The 23,858-nt window shown below is 33.9% G+C and overlaps 1 protein-coding gene across 2 annotated transcripts in view; it reads right to left on the reverse strand.

Moving 5' to 3' along the window:
* Positions 1–217: 217 nt before the first annotated feature.
* LOC140441382 (uncharacterized) overlaps positions 218–23,858 on the reverse strand; it is a 670,394-nt gene continuing 646,753 nt past the window's right edge. The window contains exon 5 of one of the 2 annotated variants that reach the window (XM_072532091.1): positions 218–716. In XM_072532091.1, the coding sequence (XP_072388192.1) occupies positions 608–716 (109 nt within the window). In that variant the 3' untranslated portion in view covers positions 218–607. The remainder of the gene's footprint in view (positions 717–23,858) is intronic. The other variant, XM_072532089.1, reaches the window with a different exon arrangement.

The raw sequence follows: 23,858 nt of genomic DNA on the forward strand, positions 1-23,858 counted from the left end.
TTAGTTTGGATTATCATCTGGAATATCTTTTCCTTGTACATATTGAATGGAGGAGACAAAGTACACTTCTTTTGTTATTTGAATTTCTTGAGCTGAAAGTGAGTTGTTGATTCAGTCGAGGTTTAGTGAGCGTATCAATTTTTTATGTTTTATACTAGTAAAAGCTATTTGACATAATAAAACACTTTTGGTCAAGGGAAGTAAGAAGTGTGTATTGTTTTCTTTTTAATTCATAGAGGTTCTAATAAATGCTCGTAACTTACCTAATATTAAATATTGCCCAATATGAAAACCTACTAGCCATAATTTGTATACATTTTTAATATAATCACAGTACAAATTATTTTATGAATTTTTTTATTTATTTAACTAAGATTTAACAAAATATCACTGATTTCAGTTATTTGTTTAACATATCAACTTAAATATACTATTTTAATGCATTGTTGTAAATTATTTATTTCATACTCTTTAAATTCTAAAATAAGTTTTATTTACATTTGAGCCTTTTTACTTCACTCAATCGAAAATAATAATAAATATTTGACTTAGGTTAGATCACACCTGTTTTCAAAAACATTTTCTGAACAGTTAGGTATCTGTTTTTTTACATATTAGCGATCGATGGATTGAAGGTAACTTTGGAGGTCTTTGATATAGTCGGAAACTCATTTATTGTACTTTCTACGTCTTCCGTAATGTCGCTATCCATGTTTCTAAAACAAAAACAAGGAATTAAAGATTTATTTTAAAAAAAGTAAGAACAAAAAATTTAAACAGACAACTGTCATATTTTGTGAATTTTAGTGCTAAATATCTAAATATGTTAAGAACAGAAAAGACAATTTTTTCGTTGGGATGTTGTATAAAAATGTTCATTGTATGGGTTGGATTAGATTTATCTATACTGACCATCGAGATCTTAGATTTTGAAATAGAAATGAGCAAAAGTGTCAAGTAGTTGAAATAAATTTGATTTTTTTAACAGATAAATTAAAATTTATTCGAAAATTGATTAAAATATAACATGTAAAATTGTATAACAGAGGACTATAAGTCCTAATACAATATAGAGAAATTGTAACTATGGCACAACCGCCATTGCATGTCGCTGGCTTGCCATTTCTCTGCATGCCTTCGCTTTCACCGACAACCTACCACTACTATCGTTGCACGCTGGAGATGAAACAACGACAGAGGTATAAAACTACGTTTATCACAACAGAGAACTGAAATCTGGAATCTAAAACTGAAATAAAACTGAACTGGAACTGAAACTGGAACGTGGAATCATACAGACCAATATCTTTAATCAACACGTTAGAGAAAGTCCTCGAGCTAGTCCTCAAAGAGAGACTCAACGACTTTCTTGAAACCCATAACATCCCAAAATTTTAGTATGGATTCCAAGCTAATAAATCTACTCAAAATGCATTAATAGACTTCACATCCAAAGTCACCCAATCAATAAATGAAAATTCCATCGTCATTGCCACTTTTCTATATGTAAAAAAGGCCTTCAATCAAGTCTGGCACGACGGGCTAGTTCGGAGGCTAATTGACATCAGGCTACCTCTACAATTCATTAAAACCATACACTCTTACTTTATGAATCGGATTGTTGCGAACTGACTGATAAAAAGCAATCAAATATCAACCCCCTTTACTACACGAGCTGGAGTCTCCCAAAGCTCAGTGCTAGCCTCCCTATTGTATATAATATACAATAGCAGTATTTTCAATCTAAACATCCCATGTACTCAACTGTATCTCTATGCAAATGACACTGCCCTCCTCACAACAGCGAACAGTTATTTTCCTGAGGGAACATTCATAAGAGCACAAAATCTTTTAAACGGCGTCGAGGAATGGTGTAATATTAATGAAAATCAATCGCTACGGCGATGACCAATTCTCCCTAAATCTGATGGAACAAAAGCTCGTTATTAACCCGACAGCTTCCTATTTGGGCGTTCTATTCACTAGGATACTCAACTGGGAACCTGATCTAAAGGCAATTTTACATAGGGTCAGAAACCGAGCCCGACTTCTAATACCACTAACAGGGGTAACGGGAATAATACATACAAAGACTCTCGTAGACACTTACAAAACATTAGTTCGGCCCGTTTTGGAGTATAAGTTCAACTTATATTACCTTCTTAGAAATTATCAAAAGAAAAGACTGCTAGCTGCGGAGCGCAGAATTCTACGTAGTGTATGCAGGAAACGTTGGTACTTTCATCCTCGTGCAAATCTGGGGTCGGATGAGGCTGTTTAAGCGACTAAGAGCCAAAGTCACATCGAAATGGTAGCATCCATCACTGTAGGGCTAACATACACACATTTACACTGGTCTACCTGCGGCAAGCCGCCTCTCGAAAGCTGACGAGGCCTGGCCGTTAACAAATACACCCAACAGTAAAATTTCAGTGCAATATACTAGTTTTGACGTTGGGTGTAGACGTAAAAACGGCTACAGGAACAATAGTAACTAGTGACACGGTTCTATCGCACTTAGCTCAAAACACACACTTCTTTTTTGGAAAGCACACCACATCCAAATAAACCTCTCGCCTCTGATTCAAATAGTGATTACATCTCAACAGCGTCCAAAGTTCTCCACCACAAAACAAAACACCGCAACCCAAGTTGAGTTTTTCGGTCTGTTTTGCTTTTGTTCATTACAAAAACACATTCAACTCTATCCTGAAGAGGATCCAATGATCCTAAACGGGTACTCACATGTTCATTTCTTTTCGTAATAAAAATTTCCCTAACCTATTCCGCAAAATGAACATTGACTCAGTCAACAGAGGACTGAGTTCGAGAGGGAGACATGATCTGATAAGAACTTCAACCTGGACCTTTAAGTACTGATCAAAGGTCAACAGCTCCGGCAGTTCAAGCCGGAGTACTGATCTGGTAAGAGCTCCTTACACTTTTCGTTGAGTATTGATAAAAGACCAAACCGCCCTTGCCTTTGGCGACCAAGTATCGATTGGTCGTTTTCCGTTCCTTTTCCGTATAGAATACTAATCGATTCAGTAGAATCGTTGTTTTGGTATTAACCAATACATCGTCCTTTTGTTTCAACTATCCTAGCATCGCCAATAATTATTTTTTACAGGTATCAACAGCGGACTGTAGCGACGTCGATAGCGGAATGTAGCGATAGCACCATTTGTGGATCCAGATAATTTACTGAGAGTTGGGGATCGCCTTAAAAGATCTTCTTTTACCTATGATATTAAACATCCTATCCTTTTACCGAAAAACCACAGACTTACAGAATTGATAATAGAATCAGTTCACAGCTCACATTTTCATCCTGGTTTAAAACCTTGCAATACTTGTTACTTCAACAATATTGGGTGTTATCCCCTAAAGCAGCAATTTATAAATGCTTGTCAAGATGTGGTACATGTTTTCGTTCTAAACTCAAGTCCTATAATCCGTATATGGCCGATTTACCCTCGTTCCGCGTTTCTCAGTTAAAAGAATTCTCATCAGTTTGCATTAATTTCGCTGGTCCATTTTCGCTTTTGATGAGCAAATATAGAGGAGCGAAAACCTTTAAGGGTTATGTCTGTTTGACAGAACTTGCTCAAAATACTGCAACGTATCCAAAGCGATTTCTGGAAACGTTGGTCTTTAGTGTATATTAACACTCTTCAACAAAGACACAAGTGGACAAAACAGTCTCCTCCGGTTTCTAAAGGGGATCTGGCAATTATTAAGAATGATCAACAAGCTCCTTTGCAATGGGAACTTGGTCGTATTGTTAACGTCTTTCCGGGACAGGATGATGTAATTCGCATTGTTGAAGTTAAAACTTCTCGCGGCACGATGAAAAGATAGGTGATCAAGATTTGTCCTCTTCCCAGCAATTAGGGTAAGTACCTTTTTTTAATTAGGTTTAAATTTTGTTTGTGTTATGTTTTTTTCTTTTTCTCTTACTTTCAAAACATTCGTTTTGGCGGGGTGAATGTTCGGGAATCCTTATTTCTTTATTTTATATTGAATATTATTATAATACTTAATTTATTTCGGGTAGAATAAGTTTTAGATCTTTAATAATTATATTTCCTTAAAATGATGCAGAATAACCTTATGTGCGTATTGGTCACATTTCATTCAAATGCACGATATAATATGATTTTACTTCGACGCACACAATCGCTCATATATCCAAATGGGCATGCTCCAATGAGTAGATTTTAACCGACAAGATACGACTTCGCTTCCAACCTTTAACGAAAAAGTTTAAGAATTCGGGACCTTACGTATCTGGCGGTACCGTCTCACGTTCAACGGGAATTTCATGGAAGGAATCCATTGAAGTGATTGAGCAGTGATGAATTGAGTAATCACATTTGGGTCTGCATAATTAACCAAATCCTAAAGAACACCAATTTAAGGTAAGCGATTTTGTGCATAACGTGTAGAACCATATAATTTGAAATTCAATCTTAAATTTATTAACTCGTTTTCATATTTCCTACAATTACTATTCACCCTATATATTTTGACATTTTTTCATTTCAATTTTTAATTCTCTATCACCTGATATCACATGTTACATATCTGTTGTTAGTTGTTAAAGGTACTCTGCAAATAAATTGTTTATTTGTCATCACGTTAAATATACTTAGAAAAAAACACTCAGTAACACACATTGTATTATGCGGATAATAATCTTTCACAGTTTTGTATACCAGAAATAAGATTATTTAACTTAAAAATAGAAATTTACCAACAACAAAAAACTACTTAACAACTGGAATTCATTTTACAAAAATAATAAAATAATAATAAACTTCCATTAAAAAATTCCATTTTCATGGGAGTAATAGCCACCAATTTTCGTCAATATAAATTGACAAATATTTTGATTTTCAAATTCACTTGTGTTTGAACCAACAAGTCGTTGGTAAGTATTGTTTTGTAGTAATAATGAGTTTTGTTCCTCTCTTGTAGAAAAATTCTATTAGGTCACGGGCGAATGCCTACGTTTTTCATACAGGCTTTTTAAGTTGTCTTGATGATGTTTTTGGATGTTACTGGTAAATTTAAAGTTTGGAGATTGGAGGTTGAGATTTCTCTCGAAGGATATTTATTTCCTGTTATTCCTGTATCGGGGATCTGTTTATCTTACCTAATATTTGAATGGTATGGGTTACTTCGTATGCATTTAACAGGTTGACTGTCATGGCGGGCTTATACGCCCGCTTGGTAATTTTCCCAATATGCCCTTGCGGGCGTATACGCCCGCTATATACTCGACAAAATTTTACGTCTATATTTGGCAGCGGTAGTATTTAGAACGGTTTTAGATATAATATACGACCGCTGTCAGTGCATACAATGCTCGCATATAATTGCGTGTTATATATTTACTAGACAAATATTGAAGACAACTGCAATTTTTATTTTTTAATAAAAAATTAAAGTACTTCTATTACACACAACAAGAAAAACGTTACAGTATAGTATACTGTAGTATAGTATACTATAAAGAAGCAAATATTCCTACTTTAAATGCATACTATAACAATCTAAACAAAAATGAGGCTTGCCCTCGGAGATATCGCAATAGATCACAACTTTTTTTACATGATTTTTGGATATCTCTTCACGAAGTTTTTTTTTGCATATGTCATATACTTTTTTATTCATAGACATTTTAGTTGTTGCATGGACGTTGACAGATGTCATGGGACGTTATTCACTTCATTACTTACGGAGTTAAATTTTGTAGGTTACCACACACAGGTTTTTATTTAGTGAAATAAAAGAACATAAAGTACATTCAACACCATTTACATTAGATTACACGGACATATACAACAGCTTGGCAACGAGGACGGTCGAATCTACAAGTAAATACAAATATTAAGGCCAGTTATACATGCATAACCTAACTGCAGCGTGGTGACCCATAGTGAAAATTTACAAATAATCTACATGCATAATTGAAATCCTGTCTAATTTACAATTAGGGAAACCCGGGGTGGAACGGGGTACCTAAGTTTAATAGTAATTTGTGCGATATTTAATGAAACTACCTAGTCTAGGTGCCAGGTGACATACTGTATCAGTCATACATAACAGGCTACAATTTTCAGGATAGCTTCATAAGACCTCGACCCCCAAATATCTCTTGGGATACTTTCTGTACCGGGTGCTTTTTCTCTAAAGCTTATCCAAAAGTGGTTATTTTGAAGTAATGTATCAAATTTATTAATAACGTATTGCTGTTTAATGAATCCAAAAGTCGACTTCGTGAAATATCCGAAAAAAATCTTGTCCGGCAAAAAATTTGGTTCCATAAGGGAGTCCAGCAATCTAAACATGCCAAAAAAACAACTTTAAAAATTAAGTAATAACAAACTGATTTTCTCTGTATCGTTCAAAAATAACGTGAAAAATACTATTTTTACATTGTCCGACAAAATGTACTCGCCAATTTTTTAGTCCGACAGTGAAAATCGGCTTTTTCACGAGTCTGTGTAAATTTATTAATAACGTTTTGTTTTTATGATTTTTAGTTTTTAAAGAAGAGTACAACTTAATGAATGAATTGTCAGACAAAAAAATAGGGCCTTTTATGTAAAAATTAAAAAAATATACATTCGAGATTACTTTTTTGTAGAATGTGTGGCCATTAAAATTGTAGATACATCCTGTTTATAAATAACAAGCTGATTTCTTCAAAGCTGTTTTATAAAATCTCGTAGTATACAAATGTAGAATTGACGGGCAATAATCTTTTTCCGATTTTTCAGTCGGACAGGTTTCGTTGTACCCTTCGCTGAAATTGTGTATATATATTTTTTTAATTGTAAAATTTGTGTTTTTATTTATTAATATCTTTGATATATAAATTTAATCTCGAAGGATTTCAAAAAAATTGTACAATAATGTACATATATATATATATACAGGGTGTTTCAAAAAAAGGTAACTCCGTCTCTAGGGTAGGTAAAAAACTGAAAAATAATTGGGGTTTGCTTAGTAAAAAATTTTTGTAACGCCATCCGTTTTTAAGATACAGGGCGTTGAAGAAAAAAAAACGCTTTTTTTACGATTTTGCCGAAACTACTGGCAACATTGTAATGAAATTTTATACGAATATGTTTTGGAAGCTGATACATCAGGTAGACTTCCTGGATCTTTTAAGAATCCCTCCAACTGAAATGAATACTTCAAACCCAACATTTAAAGTCAATGAAAAATTTATTTGTAAAGTTTATTCCTTAAAAAGCAAAGACGTCGACATGAGGTGAGTAGAGCTCTTCGAGAAGGCTTTTGGAAACAAAAATCACAATGGAATGGTAATAAAAGCTTAGTTTTTAGGAAAACTGAGCTTTTATTACCACCACAGTAGGAAAAGAGGTTTCGATGCATTAAGTATGCCTCCATCTAAAGAAGACCTATTGCAACAAATTAAAAGAACAATTTATATATGCTGTGTGTGGTGCAATGCACATCACCAACAAATTTAAAACTTGAAAATTGTGGATGGATACTGATAGAAGAAAAATATTACCACCATTGGTTTTGATGGCCCCCAGTGTCCTACATTTGATGATATATCTTCAAATATATCAGGTAATAATATTTTATGCTTGTTATTTATATTTGAAATATAGTTCCTGTAAAAAAATCATAATCTATTATTATTTCAGATACGGAAAGTCAAAATGATACAGTTCTGATGAAGAATGACAAAAAAAAATGTTTAATTATTTAATTATTTTTTATTGTATATGTTTATATATATATATATATATATATATATATATATATATATATATATATATATTTATATTATTTTTACAAATTTTTATAATAATCATACAAAATATAACATAAAATATCAAATACTTACTTAAATACCAGTAATCCTTGTTATACGCATAATTCTCCATAACGCGATTTAATAAATGCAAATTTTTGCATTTCATGAGAAAAATAATTAATTTTTTCATGGGGCGCTCCCGCACCATTTGATTTAAACATTAAATAATTATCTAAAAAATTAACTTTGTACTTAGTCCGACGGTTATTAATAAAATTTAAGCATTGCGTAATATCTGAAATTTATATAGATTAAATAAATAAAAAATTGCCATTTTTTGTCGGACTGTAATTTGGGAACATTATATTTGTCGGACACATATTCCATTTAGTATGTAAATCTTTCACAAATCTAATTTTTTTTGTCCGACAGTTATTAATAAATTTCCACAGACTCGTGGAAAAGCCGATTTTCACTGTCGGACGGAAAAATCGGCGAGTATATTTTGTCGGACAATGTAAAAATAGTATTTTTCACATTATTTTTAAACGATACGGAGAAAATCAGCTTGTTATTACTAAATTTTTTGAAGTTGTTTTTTTGGCATGTTTAGTTTGGTGGACTTTCTTATGGAACCAAAATTTTTGTAGGACAAGATTTTTTTCGGATATTTCACGAAGTCGACTTTTGTATTCATTAAACAGCAATACGTTATTAATAAATTTGATACATCACTTCAAAATGACCACGTTTGGATAAGCTGGAGAGAAAAAGCACGAGGTACAGAAAGTATCCCAAGAGATATTTGGGGGTCGAGGTCTTATGAAGCTATCCTGAAAATTGTAGCCTGTTATGTATGACTGATACAGTATGTCGCCTGGCACCTAGACTAACCATCATTTGACAAATCTTATGTTTATATATTTATTTATTTATTTACAAGGAAAATATAGCTAAAGTTATAAAAAACAAACGTTTCTGAGAAAAATGTGCATTACAAAAATAAAGGGAAGTTTCCCATTCTGCCCCACCCCCCGGGGCACAATGGGGTGCCCCATACTATAGCTAATAGTATTGGCAAAATTCACAGACGAGAACACTTTTATCATTGGACTTAGAGTAGTAACCATGGCAATACAAGCAGGCCGTATCTTCATCTTCTGCGCTATCTTCGGATTCAGTTTCAGATATTTTTGATTTCTTTGCCTTAGTTTTAACCTGTTTGTTCTTATTTTTTTCCTTTTTCGTTGAGTTTCAATTTCTCTGGATTTATTTTCATCATTTTTAAACATTAATCTCTGTTTAATTTTTTTCTCTTTAGCTTTCTTTATAGCTTGCATCTTTTTTGAAGATAGATATTTCTTTCGAAAATTTCAGATTTTCACAAAAAAAAACAACATGAAGAGGAAAGTGCCAATGAATATATTACAGCTTTTAGATTAGTTACAGCTTGCAAATTTTTTGATTATTTAAACAAAGCTCCGATGAATCAATTCGTATTTGGTCTTCGACACCAAAATATTAAAATCAGACTCCTAGAATACAAGGACCTTACAATGGAGAAAGCCTAAGAAGTAGCCTTCAGCATGGAGACATCAACCCGAGATGCAGCTCGATTAAAGAAGTCAAATACAAGTGCTAATATAAATAAAGTTTCTAGTGTCAAGAATAAACAAGGACACATACAACCTACAAATGTGAAAAGAAATAATATTCATCATAACCAAACTAAAAATATATTTTGTTTTAGATGCTAATCTTCACAATGTATTGTGAGCAAATGTAATAAAACACATTTGAATCGGTGAGATCAGAAAGGGCATGAGTCACATTTTTTCATAAAATTACTTTTCATGTAAAAATTAATCTTTGTAGGTAGACACATAGTTTTGTGCAGAAAGGGCATGATTTCGTATACTTATTATGCTGTTTTATGCATACCTCTAAATAATACTGAGAGCAGAAACGGCCTGAGTCGACGACTCGTGCACTTTCTGTCCGCATTTATTTCTTCGCCACTGGTCATGCGCCAAATACAGTTAGTTGTTCGCTTACCAGCTGAAGTTATTCGGTAAAATAAGGCGAATCCATGGCGAATCAGTATATATTTTGATGCCGGTGAGATTGTGTCTACATTTTTTTCTTAATATGTCGAATTCGGATAGTGATGGTGATGTTAATGTTTTTAATACCGGGAAAAGGAGGAATGAAACTACACATAAACGGAATATTATTCGTGAATCTGGGGTTCATGGATTAGAACACATTAACTGGAAGGGTAAGACAGTTACGAAGAGAGAGACAGGACCGGATTGCAGGTTTGTATTTCTGTAATTAAACTTTTAAACTTAACACTCGAATACGTCAAACAAATAATAAATAGAAAATATATTCTTTTAAATTAAATTTTACAAATTTCATTATATTTCGATGAAGGTTCCTGAAAAATAAGAATATGTTTTTGTTATCGTCCATTTCAGTGTTAATAATATTTATTTTTTGGCTGTTTAGTTCAATACATTTTTAAAACTAATATTTTTGTTTGGCCTGCGTAACTTTTTTATTACATCTAATTACAAGCAGATAATCCACTATTTTATTTCTTTTTCAGATGCCTAAAGACGTGCTTTAAACATTTTACTGACACTCAACGAGAAAAACTCATAGAAAGGATTAACAATTTTAATTCTAAAAACCATCAGGACATTTACCTTCAAAAACTGATTGAAAAAGCAGAAAAGAAAAATATTCGACCCAGACAGGAAACACCTAAGGAAAGAATGTGCAATTTCAAGTATTTTGTGATAAGAGACGATAGTGTGCGGATTAATGTTTGCAAGAAGGCCTTTGCTAGTTTACATGGTATTACTGAAAAAAAAATCCGTCGCCTATGTGATTTGCTGAAACAAAATAAAACTCCAAAGGATATGCGAGGTACCAACATAAAACATAACGCGATTCCAGGAAATATATGTGAAAAAATACATAATCATATTGATTCCTTTGCAAAAAAGAAAACATATTATTCAGGTAAAGAAATGTTTTATTTAGATGCAAGGTTAGACGTTAAGGAAATGCAGTCTCTCTTTGTAAAAAAGTATCCTCATTTGTATGTTAAATATGAATTTTACTTGTCATATTTCAAAGAGAACTTCTGTCTTCGATTTGGTCGACCACAGGTGGATACTTGCATAACGTGTGAAGAGTTAAAAGTAAAATTGAAACAACATTCTTCACTCTCTGAAAATGCAAAAATGAATGCAGCAGCCGAACTAATGATACACAAGCGACGGGCGCGAAAATTTTACACCAAGTTAAAAGAAGTGACTGATTTGTGTGCTACAAGGGATGACGTTTTGGGGTTAACATTCGACTTCATGCAAAATCTACCTCTACCCCACATTCCAGTGCAAGATATATTTTACCTTCGCCAGTTATGGGTACATTGCTTTAGGGTACATGACATGAAGACTGGGCTTTCAAAGATGTTATTGTACCACAGAGGTGTTGCTAATAAAGGAGCAAACGAAGTATGCTCAATGTTACTAAAATATATTGACAAGTATGTACCTAACACAGTCAAAGAGTTATATCTGTTCTCAGATGGATGTCCGGGTCAAAGTAAAAACCACACGGTAATCCGATTTCTCACTGCCTTGGCTAATACTAACCGTTTTACTGTCATTCATCACTATTTTCCTATCCGGGGACATCCGGAGGGGAAATCAAAAAGCATGATCGTATCTATGAGCCTAATGATTACAAGAACTTGATAAAATCAGCGAGTACAAAATTTGAAATAGAAACATTACAAACTAATGAAGTGCTAGATTTCAGCGGTTGGTGAAAAGAGCATTTTTAAAAAGAGCATGTTTATCTTCTGATTCTTATGATAAAGGCATACCCAGAAGTCAAAAGGAAACATTTGGACCATCCTCTTACATGCAGTTTACTTACCGCTCTACATCCAAAGGCATTGTCAAAGCATACACATACATTGAAGGGTTTGTGGTGAAAGAAATCAATCTGCTAAAGTCACATGTGAAAGATATTTCTTTACCGAAGCAAAATGCATATCAGGAAAATGAGAAAGTTCCTATTAAAATCAAGAAGCAAGAAAATATACGTTTAATGCTTGGATACATTCCAGAATCGAATCTCCCATTCTATAAGAGCATACTCGAGTGGCCAACAGCTCAACCCGAAGATAACGAGAGCGAAGATGGAGAAGATTAGAATTATACAATATTATAAACAATGATGATTTTAAGTATGTACTTTTTGTTTAATAAACATAATGCAGAACATGCTATTTGATAATTTCAATTAACTGTGAGTGCAGAAATATCATAAGTCCCATGTCTTATATCCTTTTTTTTCTGGTTTTATGATAAACTAGGTTTAGCCTTTGCTGTGTAAAAATGTTCCCTATATGATACTCTATTACTATAAATATATTGTAGATGCACTAAATAAGGTTTGCTTGATCGGAATAGTTTTCATCAATTTTCTCGAAATGCCCAACAAATGACTCATGCCCTTTCTGATCTCACCGATTAATTTAGTCTGTAACAAATGTAACTAAACAAACTCTTGTGAGCAAAGTATGCATTTCAGTTGCAGTCAACAAGGTAAGCCTATCCTTTGAAATAGATTCAGGTGCAGCTGATACATTATTAAATTTCAATGATTTCAAAACATATTTTCCTAATTTAAAATTACAAAATACCGATTTAAAGTTAGTTATATACCGCAAAAAGTCATTAAATGCGGTGGGTTTTACACAGTTCAATGTTAAGTACAAGCGTGATACAAAAATTTTAAACATTTATATAGTAAACTCAGATAGATCACCATTAATGGGTCGTGAATGGATAAGCCAATTAGATATAATGTTCGATAACATTTCAAAAGTATCTAAAGTTACAAATAACAAACTTACAAATTTACTTACAAAATATGAATTAGATTTCCATGAAAGTATGGGAAAAATTCAAGGTTTACAAGCTACATTAAAAGTTAAACCAAACACTTTATCTTTCTTTATGAAAGATAGGAAAATACCATATGCGTTATTACCAAAAGTGGAACAAGAACTTACGAAGCTAGAAAAGGAAGGTATTTTAGAAAAAGTTAATAGTTCTGAATATGCTACACCTATAGTACCAGTTATTAAAAGTAATGATCAAGTAAAGATTTGTGGAGATTTTAAAAGTACACTTAAGAAGCATTTAGTGGTAGACGAATACTCATTGCTTACAAATGAAGCTCTATTTTCTACCATGACTGGTGGAGAAAAGTTTACAAAGCTGGACTTATAACAAGTATACCTACAAATTGAAGCACGCTCAGAAGATAGGAAATACTTAACACTTAGTACACCCAGAGGATTGTATAGAAGTATAAGATTAATGTATGGGATTTCAAGTGCACCTGCAATATGACAGAGGGAAATTGAAAACATTGTAAAAGATATATAGGAGTGACAGTTTTCCTGGATGACATAAAAATACAGCACCTGACGATGAGTTACATTATCAAAGACTAGAATTAGTTCTTATCAGACTTGCAAAATACAATATTAGAGTCAATCATGACAAATGTCAATTTTTAGCAAATCAGATTGAATACTGTAGATATAAAATTGACAAAAATGGTATAGATAGAACCAAAGAAAAGCTGAAAGCTATACGGAAAGCAAAAGCACCTACAAACAAGACAGAAGTTAGATCATTAGTAGGACTCATAAATTATTACGAACGGTTCTTATAAAATTTGAGCCATACTTTACATCCAATTAATAATCTTTTTAAAGATGGAGTATCTGTCAAATGGGACAGAAAATGTCAAGAATCGTTTATGCAGTAAAAAGAGAAATTACCTCAGATAAAATTTTGTCACATTTTGATCCAAGTTTACCTTTAATACTTGCAACTGATGCGAGTCCATATGCAGTCGGAGTAGTATTATCTCACATATATCCGGATGGATCTGAGGACCAATACAATTTGCTTCACAAACACTTACAAAAGTACAACAAAAATATGCTCAAATAGATAAGGAAGCATATGCCATAATTTTTGGTATTAAAAAATTATACTATTATCTATTTGGTAGAGAGTTTACACTCTATGTGGATAATCAACCTTTAGTTCAAATATTCTCCTCATCTAAAAATTTACCTACACTCACTACAACTAGCATGCAACATTATGCACTATGTTACAAAAGTCCATGCAAATGCTTCGATTACGACGTGGGAGATCAGTTTGAAATCAGTCAAATAGAAACTTTATCTGTCACTTTTAAAGAACTAAGTTTTGAAACTACAAGAGACCCCACACTACAAAATATTTGCAATGCTCTAGGAACCGGAAAACTGATCGATGCTAGAGATAGATTCAATGTCTCACAGCTAGAATTTTCTTTACAAGGAAATTGTATTTTTTGGCACAAATGGCAGTAATTCCAACTAACCTACGTAAAAAAGTTTTAAATGAATTACATACTGCTCATTTTGGCATAGTCAAGATGAAGATGCTTGCAAGAGGATACTGCTGGTGGCCAGGAATTTCTTAAGATATAGAAGATATATGAGATTAACATTTTCAAAACCAGAGGGCACAAGAAGCAGAGGACGACCACGAATGAGATGGATTGATGATGTGGAAGAAGACCTACAGATTCTAAGGGTTAGAAAATGGAGGGAAGTTGCCACGAATCGACAGGAGTGGCGACTTCTTTGTGAGCAGACCAAGATTCACAACGGATTGTTGAGCCACTTATGATGATGATGATGATGATAGAAGATATATGCAAAAATTGTACAGACTGCAACAAAATAAGGAATAATCCAGAAAAAACAGTAGTACACCCATGGGAGACACATAGAACCCCTTTTGAAAGAGTTCACCCAGATTTTGCAGGACCTTTAATGAATTCATACTATTTTATTCTAGTGAATGCCTATACTAGATGGCCAGAAATACATTTGGTTCAAGATTTGACAAGCAAAGCTACCATAAACTTATTAAGAAAAATTTTTTGTACATTTGGAATTCCAAATTGTTTAATTTCAGATAATGCACAAACGTTTACTAGTTACGAATTTAAACAATTTGTACAGCAAAATTAAATCTTTTATAAATTCAGTGCACCATCCAGCTATAAATGGAATGGCAGAGAGGTACGTTGTAACGAAATATTTTGCCTACCACATAGGGTCTTACTATGGGGGTTGAAAATTGGGACAGAAGTTACTGGGGTGAAGATAGGGCAAGCAAAATAAACGATACTTGTGCGAACGGCAATCAGGGTTTATTTGGAGAGCTGGGGTCGTGGATAAATGAATGAAACAGGGGGATTGGATTGGGGCAACTACAAAAAAAAATGAAAAAAAATGGGTACTTACATGAATCTCCCACACAAATGGGTTACAAAAACAACAAGAAAGGCCTCTAGCTATTTAAAATAAGAACGCCGCTTCAAAGAATCTTTGTCTTTCCTAAATAAAGGAGAAAGGCTCTTCCTTCCCAAAAAATAAACACAAAAGGGGTTAAGAGACTTTTGTAAAATAAATAGACAAAATGGTTCCGAAAAATAAATTAAATATTTATTACTATGAAGTTAAATGTGTAGATAGCAATTAAAGTAAATTGTATACTCACGCTTAATCAAGCCATTAAGAGCGATGCTGGAAATATTTATATTCCACTATGCATCAACAATTTACCCATATAAATTACCATTATTCTTGTACTCATTGCGTCGAGTAAGGACGATAAATATACGAAAATGGTTGCGTTTCAATTTAAGTTAAGTCTCTTACCACTCCCTAACACGTGTTTCTGGATCTACCCGTCATCAGAGAGAGTTTGTAAGAAGACTCAAACCAAATCAAAACGAACCTACTACTCTGACAATTATAGAAAAAATAATTACCAGAGTATGCTACTAGAGACATCTAGTGAGGAAAGATGATGTTAAATGTGTCGATAGCAATTAAAGTAAATTGTATACTCACGCTTAATCAAGCCATTAAGAGCGATGCTGGAAATATTTATATTCCACTAGGCATAAACAATTTACCCATATAAATTACCATCATTCTTGTACTCATTGCGTCGAGTAAGGACTATAAATATACGAAAATGGTTGCGTTTTGATTTAATTTGAGTCTCTTACCACTCCCTAACACGTGTTTCTGCTTTAATTGCTATCGATACATTTAACTTCATCATTCCTCACTAGATGTCTCTAGTAGCATACTCTGGTAATAATTTTTTCTATAATTACCAGAGTAGTCGGTGCGTTTTGATTTGGTTTGAGTCTTCTTACAAACTCTGATGACGGGTAGACCCAGAAACACGTGTTAGGGAGTGGTAAGAGACTCAAATTAAATCGAAACGCAACCATTTTCGTATATTTATTACTGTCTTACCACAAACAGTTACAAATTAGAAATGGCACAAAATACTTACTATATAAATAGTTACAAAGATAAATATAATATAATAAACAGTTACAAATTAGAAATGGCACAAAATACTTACTATATAAATAGTTACAAAGATAAATATAAAAATAACAAAGAAAAACTTACATGTCCTTTTTGTTTACAAAATCTGTTTACAGGATGCTACAAAACTTACAAAAAAATACTGGGCTATAAACTGTGGCAAAAAAAATTATTACAAATAAATATATTTTTTAGATGAAACTATTCATGAAGGTTAACCTTTGTCTAAAAACTAAAACAAATTAATAACAAAAATAGTAAAGCAAGCTGTCGTATGTCGATAATTATAACTTTTTTTTTTTTTTTATTTAAATTTACGTGTCTCGACAACTATGGTCATTGACACGGGAACAAACAAAATCGGTATTTACAATATATGATTAAGCTACAGTTTTGGTACTTTTACAAAATTCGTAAATATTTTATATTAAATTATATAATTTAGAGTCTCTTAAAAAAATAATCAAAGAGTTCATTGAACCAGGTGAACTAAGTATATCACTAAGGGTACCACTAATGTTATGCCGTCGTCGGGTGGAGCTGAAAGTACTGCATTCAAGTAGAATATGCTGTATGGAAAGCCGCGTGTTGTTGCAGCGTTCGCAGACTGGTGGATTTCCAGAACTCATGAGGTAACCATGCGTGAGACGAGTGTGTCCTATTCTTATTCGTCTGATTATGGCTTTGTCTCTTCTTTTTTGTATGGGAATTTGCAGTGGTCGAATTATTGGTTGTATTTGATGTAATTTGGATGTGCTTCTACTCCATTGATCTTGCCAATTTTCCAAGACTGATTGCCTGAAGAGATATTTTAGGTCCTGATGGAGCCGTATCCTTTCGACTGGATGATCAGGGCAATTAGCTTCTTTCGTCGCTTGGTCCGCTTTCTCGTTACCAATAACACCTACGTGCGAAGGAACCCAGATTATGGAGACTGAGGTGCCCGAAGTTAACAGCTGATGACAGTGAGCGTGTACCTTATTGAGTATTGGGTGTTGTGATCTTAGGGTTTTTAGTGAATGTATCGATGACAGAGAGTCGGTGCATATGGCTATCCGTTTGCTGCTTTTTGGTTTGACTTCTAGCACCTTGTTTATTCCATATAATTCCGCTGTATGTATACTGCAGATAGTAGGGAGGCGAAATGACGCTATTGTTTCATTTGTTGTAGTAACAGCACAGCTTGTACCATGTTCATCTTTACTGGCGTCTGTGTATAAGATTGTATCAAACTTTTCCATGTCAATCATTTTGTTGAACTCTTGTCTAAACATACTAATGGGGGTTTCCTTTTTGTCGTATCTACATAGACTAATGTTAAAACTAGGCTGCTTTCTGGTCCAAGGCGGGGTATGAGGGATACAGATCGGGGTCATATGTGAAAAATCTGTGTTGTTAATTAACTAGTGTAATTTGCAGTCAAATGGGTATACAGACCTAAGTTTTTCTGTTGGCTTTATTACTGTGTGTCTGGCAACAAGCTTGGCAGCTGGATTTGAGGGGTTGGCAGAAACCTTTGCAAAGTAATTCAGAAGTAGTCTTTGTCTCCTATAGGTCAGTGGAGGTTCATAGGCTTCAACATGAATGCTTTCAGATGGGCTAGATCTAAAAGCACCAAGACAAATACGAAGAGATGTGTTCTGAACGACGTTAAGAGAATTTAAGAGAGACTTGCATGCAGACATATAGAGTATGCTACCGTAATCAAGTTTGGACCTAATTAGGGCTTGGTAAATTCTGAGTAATACTTCCTCTTCAGAGCCCCAGTGATAGTGAGCAAGAGATTTAATTATGTTTATTCTTTTTAAACAATTAGCTTTAGTGGTTTGTATATGATTTCTCCAAGACAGTCTTTTATCAAACTGCATACCTAAGATTTTATGGTTATCTACTACACGAAGCGGAGTTCCATGCAGTTGTAAATTAGGTTGAGGAGACCTGTATTTTTTACTAAACTGGATTACTACAGATTTAGGTGGTGAAAATTTGAATCCTGTACTTTCTGACCAATTGGTTATAGACTCTAGGGTGTTTTGGAGTAACGCGCATGTACTGGATGTGGTCCTACCTTGACAAAATAGAATGATATCATCAGCGTAAATAGCGTGTTGAACTGGTGCTTTTATCGTAGAGCATATGTCGTTAATACAGATTAAGGTGCTAAGTATACAACCTTGAGGTAGTCCATTCTCTACAGCTTGTGGTGCAGACATTTTACCATTTGCAGACACTTGGAACGTTCTATCCGTTAAAAAATTATTAATAAATGTTGTTATATTACCTTCTAATTTGAGGTCACTAAGTTTTGCAAGAATTATTGATTTTGAAGTGGTATCGAAAGCACTCTCTATGTCTAGAAAAACGGCAATTACCTCATTCTTGTTTTGCATGGCGTATGTAATTTCAGACTGAAGTGAAACCAAATTGTCCATAGTGCATCTATTTGATCTAAACCCTGACTGAAATGGATTTAGTAACTTATGTCGTTCTAAATACCAGTTTAGACGATTATTTATCATTTTTTCTAAGACTTTACATAATGAGCAAGTTAAAGAGATGGGTCGAAATGAACTGGGTAATGCTGAAAGGCATTCATTCTTTTTAATTGGAATCATAATGGATTTTCTCCATAGCCTGGGAAACCGTTGATATGTCCATAAAATATTGTACAGATCTAATAATTTTCTTAATGTATCTGAATGTAGTTTTTTAATAAATATTGAGGGGATATCATCTGGTCTGGCAGCAGAATTTTTAAGAGAACTAACAACATCATAGAGTTCGTTCAGAGTAAACGGTAGGTTAAGTGGATTAGGGTTCGATGAGGAGGACTGAGGAGGGAGCTGTTCGTCTCGTGTCAATAAATGGTTAATTCTGTTTTTGGATTTGTCTAAAAAATATTGTGCCAAGGTATCAGAGATTTTCTGGTCGTCTGTAATAATATTATTTTCATGGATAAGAGCGGGTATTTTATACGTTGTGTTGCGTCCATTAATTTGTTTTATTTTGTTCCATACTTGCGTTGGAGATGTGTCAGCGGTTATAGTACTGGAGAATTTAATCCAAGATTCTCGTTTACTTTCTTTTATTACTCGTTTAGAGTTGGCCTTTAGTCTCTTGAAATTAATTAAGTCCTTTTCTGATCGTGTTCTGCGATATTTGTTTAAGGCCTTTTTGCTAGCTTTAACTGCTAGCTTGCAAGATAGGTTCCACCATGGTACAGATTTTTGGGATGGATTAATGGAGCACTTTCCTATGTGTTCCTCTGCTGCTTGCAGTATACATCTATTAAATTCCTCAACATCAGTATCAGCATTGTTTTGATAAACAATTTCGTTAACTCGATCCTTAACAGATACGCTGAAAAGCTCCCAATTAGCTTTTGAGATATTCCATTTGCTCTTAACATAAGACGGTTTAGCTTCATTATTAGTGATGAAAATTGGGAAGTGGTTGCTATCATAGAGACTATCAAGCGTGTACCAGGTAAGAAGAGGAGCTGTTTTGGGATCACTAATGCTCAGGTCAATTGAAGAGAAGGAGCCAGACTGTATGTGAAAATACGTGCTACTTCCTGTGTTTAAAAGACTAACATCATGATTAATGATAATATCCTCAATAATCTTACCTCTACCAAACGTATTTCTGGATCCCCATATAACACTATGAGCATTAAAATCTCCAACAAGAATAAATGGAGCTGGAAGTTGGTTAATGAGATTTAAAAGTTCAACACTGACAAGATTATAGTTAGGAGAAATGTAAACATTGCAAATGACAATTTTGTTAGGGCACCATGCAGTTACTGCTACAGCTTCCAGCGTTGTATTTAACAAAAATTCTCGGTGAAAGACATCATTTGAGATAAAAATGGAGGATCCACCGCTGGCCCTTAAATGCATTGTCCTAATAAAATTATAGCTAGAATAGTTTCTAAGATACGGATTGTGTGTTGTGTTAAAGTTGGTCTCTTGTAAGCAGAGAAAATCAGGGACGTGATCTGAGATTAACTGTTGTAATCGTTCAAGACGGGGGAAAAACCCGTCACAATTCCACTGAATTAATGTGAATAAAATTACAGATTATTGTAAAGACTTTTGAGACTGTTGAGATGCGTCTGAGTTGCTGTCATCATCGCTTACGTCATAGGATATATCAATACTAGATAAACTTTCGGCGTCATCAGGTTCCAGTTGGAGTTTAATTTTTTTATTTATGCGTGTTATACGATATTTAATTGCCCGTTCTTGGAGAGATGAGTACAGAAATTGTAAATTTAAGATCAAAGATTTAATATCGGTCGTGAATTTCAATGCTTCGGTGTAAGGATCGTTATTTCCAAAGGTTTTTTCAAGGAAAGCTATCAAATTATCTTGAGGAAGTATGAATGCTTCTGGTCCTAAGTAGGCTTTTTTTATATCCTCTTTAGTTTGTTCAGTTAGTCCGGTTTCTATTGGTGGGTTTGTCCTTCGTTTCTTTCTTTTTTGCTTAATGGTTTTATCCTGCTGTATATGGCTGGCAGGTGAAATGGGTGGAGGCATGCTAACAGTGTCATCTAGGGAACTGTTATCATTCGTGACCGTCGATACTTCTGAGCGACCTCGTTTCAGGGCTGGATTTAATGCGGTAGTTGTGTCCAGTTGTGCAGTATCTGTAATAGGGGCCGCGCTGGAGGTGTCTGTCGACTGTGTGTTATTTAGTAAAGGGGTTGTGTTCGTGGATAATTCGGGATTTGAATTGGGAGTTTGGGTCACATTAACAGTTGGAGGATTAGGGCACTTAGAAGCAATGTGTCCTGGTTGTTTACAGATAAAACACTCCATTTTATCTGTAGATAAGAAGATTCTGTTGTCAATACCTTCAAAAGGTATTACAATTGACGTTTGTAATTCAAAATTATCTGTATTGGAAAAAACATATACTTGGCGTCTAAAGCTAAGGATGTGAGAGTACTCATCACCTGGGATACCAGCTCTTAAAAAGGAAACCGGGGAGGCTAACTCAAGCCCAAGATTTTTGATGGCAGATTCTACTAAATCGTGCGGAACGGTTGGGGAAATATTTGATATGACAATTCTTTTTGTAGGGGAAACCAGTCTGCGAATATTTAGGGTAATGTTCCCTATCTGAATATTTGGATGGGATGTCAATAACTGTTCGACTAAATTGGAATTGGTAAGATAAATACATATCCTATTATGGGATATCCTAGAAGCAAAAGAAATTTGTTTGGGACCGATAATATCGCCTATAGCTCTAACATAGTCATGTAATTTAAGGTTTTGATCAGCATGTAATACTACCGCTTGGTTGTGTTTTGGAAACGAAGGTTTAACTATGGATGTTACTATGGATGCATACGAATTTGTTTGTCTAGAAGTTACATTATCTGTAGTTTGAGACATATTTGAAGCTGAACTGTTTTGCACGTTACTGCCCATGTAGTCAGAAGCAGAAACAATATTATGAAATATTATTATTTGTTTAGTTTAGAGTGTTGTTGATATTTAAACATTTTGCCGGCACCACAGGTAGCCGGCTATCACTTTTCGATGTTTATGCTAGTCCATTAATATTGATGTTTCTAATTAATGTAAAAAGCAAAAAACTGGATCTAATTATAGATCCGAATAAACTAAACAAATCTAATTTAAAATGTTCAAATACTTACGTTATAATTACTGTTATCACTCACTGGTAAACTCGTATTTCACTGCTATTAATAAACACAGCAGCAATCGTCGATGTTTACACGTCGAGGTACAATCAAAAACTCCTCAATTATAACTTTAATTATTACAAAAATGTTTAAATTATGAAAGCAATTATTAGGAAAAAAAAATGTCCATTTTTACTTTAAAATTAAATCACAAAAAGTTACCTGGATTTCGCTATAATGCACTAAAACTTCTGGGAGTGGAAACTAGCTGACATTCCCTGCCACATGAACAAATTCATCTCCATTGGGAAAGGATTAAATATTTGAGGTTGAAATTGGGACACTGCCCACCTTGGAAACGGCTTCTTAAAGAACTGGACAATGGAACATGTTGGTATCTTTTAAATTTGTTGAGAACGCTATTTTACAAATATCTCACTATGAGAGATGGTTTACAATTAAAAAAAAAACAGTGATTACCCCTATCAGAATTGACACATTACTTTGGGTATACATCACTTTTTCTTCGAGAAATTTGCCAATTACTTGATCGACTTAAGTTAACACGACCCCTTCAATAGCCCATATTTCCAAATCTGACTTGAATTCCCCTCGACCTCGGTCTAATACCGGCCGAGGCTACTGTCTCTCTTCCCCGCTAACCCAAAATTCTCGTCAAACTCTTCAAACAATATCGCAAAATAACTTTGAAACATTTCCAGTTTTTAAAATCTCAAAGCTAACTCATTTAAATAAATTTATACCATATTTAAAGTCGCAGTTACAAACTGGATTTTGGAATTTTTTCCTTTTATCATAAATGTAAATAGAGCATTGGGGAAATATTCATACTCGGGCCAGGGGGGTCTTTGAAAATTTGATACTAAGAAATTTATTATGCTACAATGCCCCTTCTTAAAAGAAATAACTCGAATAATTTTATCCAGTTTTTGATAAAGACAAAACAACAAAAGCAAAATCAACAGATGACCTCTCTAATGAGTTGAGACTTCTTATATTTTAGATGATGGCTAGTCTGGGAAACAAAAACAACATTAGTTACATTTTGATTCTACTTGAACTATAGGTGACATGAGTTTCAATGCCTTAGGGGAAGCCAACGTTATGCCCTGAAGTGAACCTCGCTGACATTCACAACAACAAGTGATTTATCGGACAGGCATAGCCATATCACCTCGTTGCCTAAACCGAATGCGGACACAAAACAAAAAGGAATGCTCTACACTCAGCAGGTAGGCGTCTGCTAACTATACTATACGCCTAGCGAGACAGAGAATTCGGCAACGGTTCTACAAAAAAAAATAGGATATAGACCCTAAATCTATATGCCTACATATAACAGAATGTGATTCTCACATGTGTCTCCAATCAAAATAGGTCACCTGTATTAAAATTATCAAAGATGAAACTATATTCCAAAGGGATGAAATCAAATCTTTTTTTTTTGCATTGCATTTGAAAATCCCCTCGTATATATTTAAAACATCAAAGAATATTGTTAGTTTATTTCATTTTCCATTAGTACGTATTAAAACACCGAAATTTTTCAATTCATCTTAGTGTCACCGATGTCGAAAATAAACCATTTTAGAAGTTGTTTATTATTTCACAGATGTGTATTTTCTCGGCATTCTTTGATCATTGAACCGCTCGATACTGTGTTTTCAAATAAATATTTTGCATTTCCGTTCCCGTCTTGGGTTTTGTTTATACCAAGTTGAGAAGCGAATGATTTTTAAGAATTAACTGACTCTCGCTAAGGTTATTGTCATGAGCGGTTGACTTTAGCGTTTGTCTAAATTTTTCTTCAAAATTTGTAATATCTTCGTCCTTCGTCCTTTTTTTATGGGACAATG

The sequence above is a fragment of the Diabrotica undecimpunctata genome, chromosome 5 (genome assembly GCF_040954645.1).
Source record: "Diabrotica undecimpunctata isolate CICGRU chromosome 5, icDiaUnde3, whole genome shotgun sequence".
Lineage (NCBI taxonomy): Eukaryota > Metazoa > Arthropoda > Insecta > Coleoptera > Chrysomelidae > Diabrotica > Diabrotica undecimpunctata.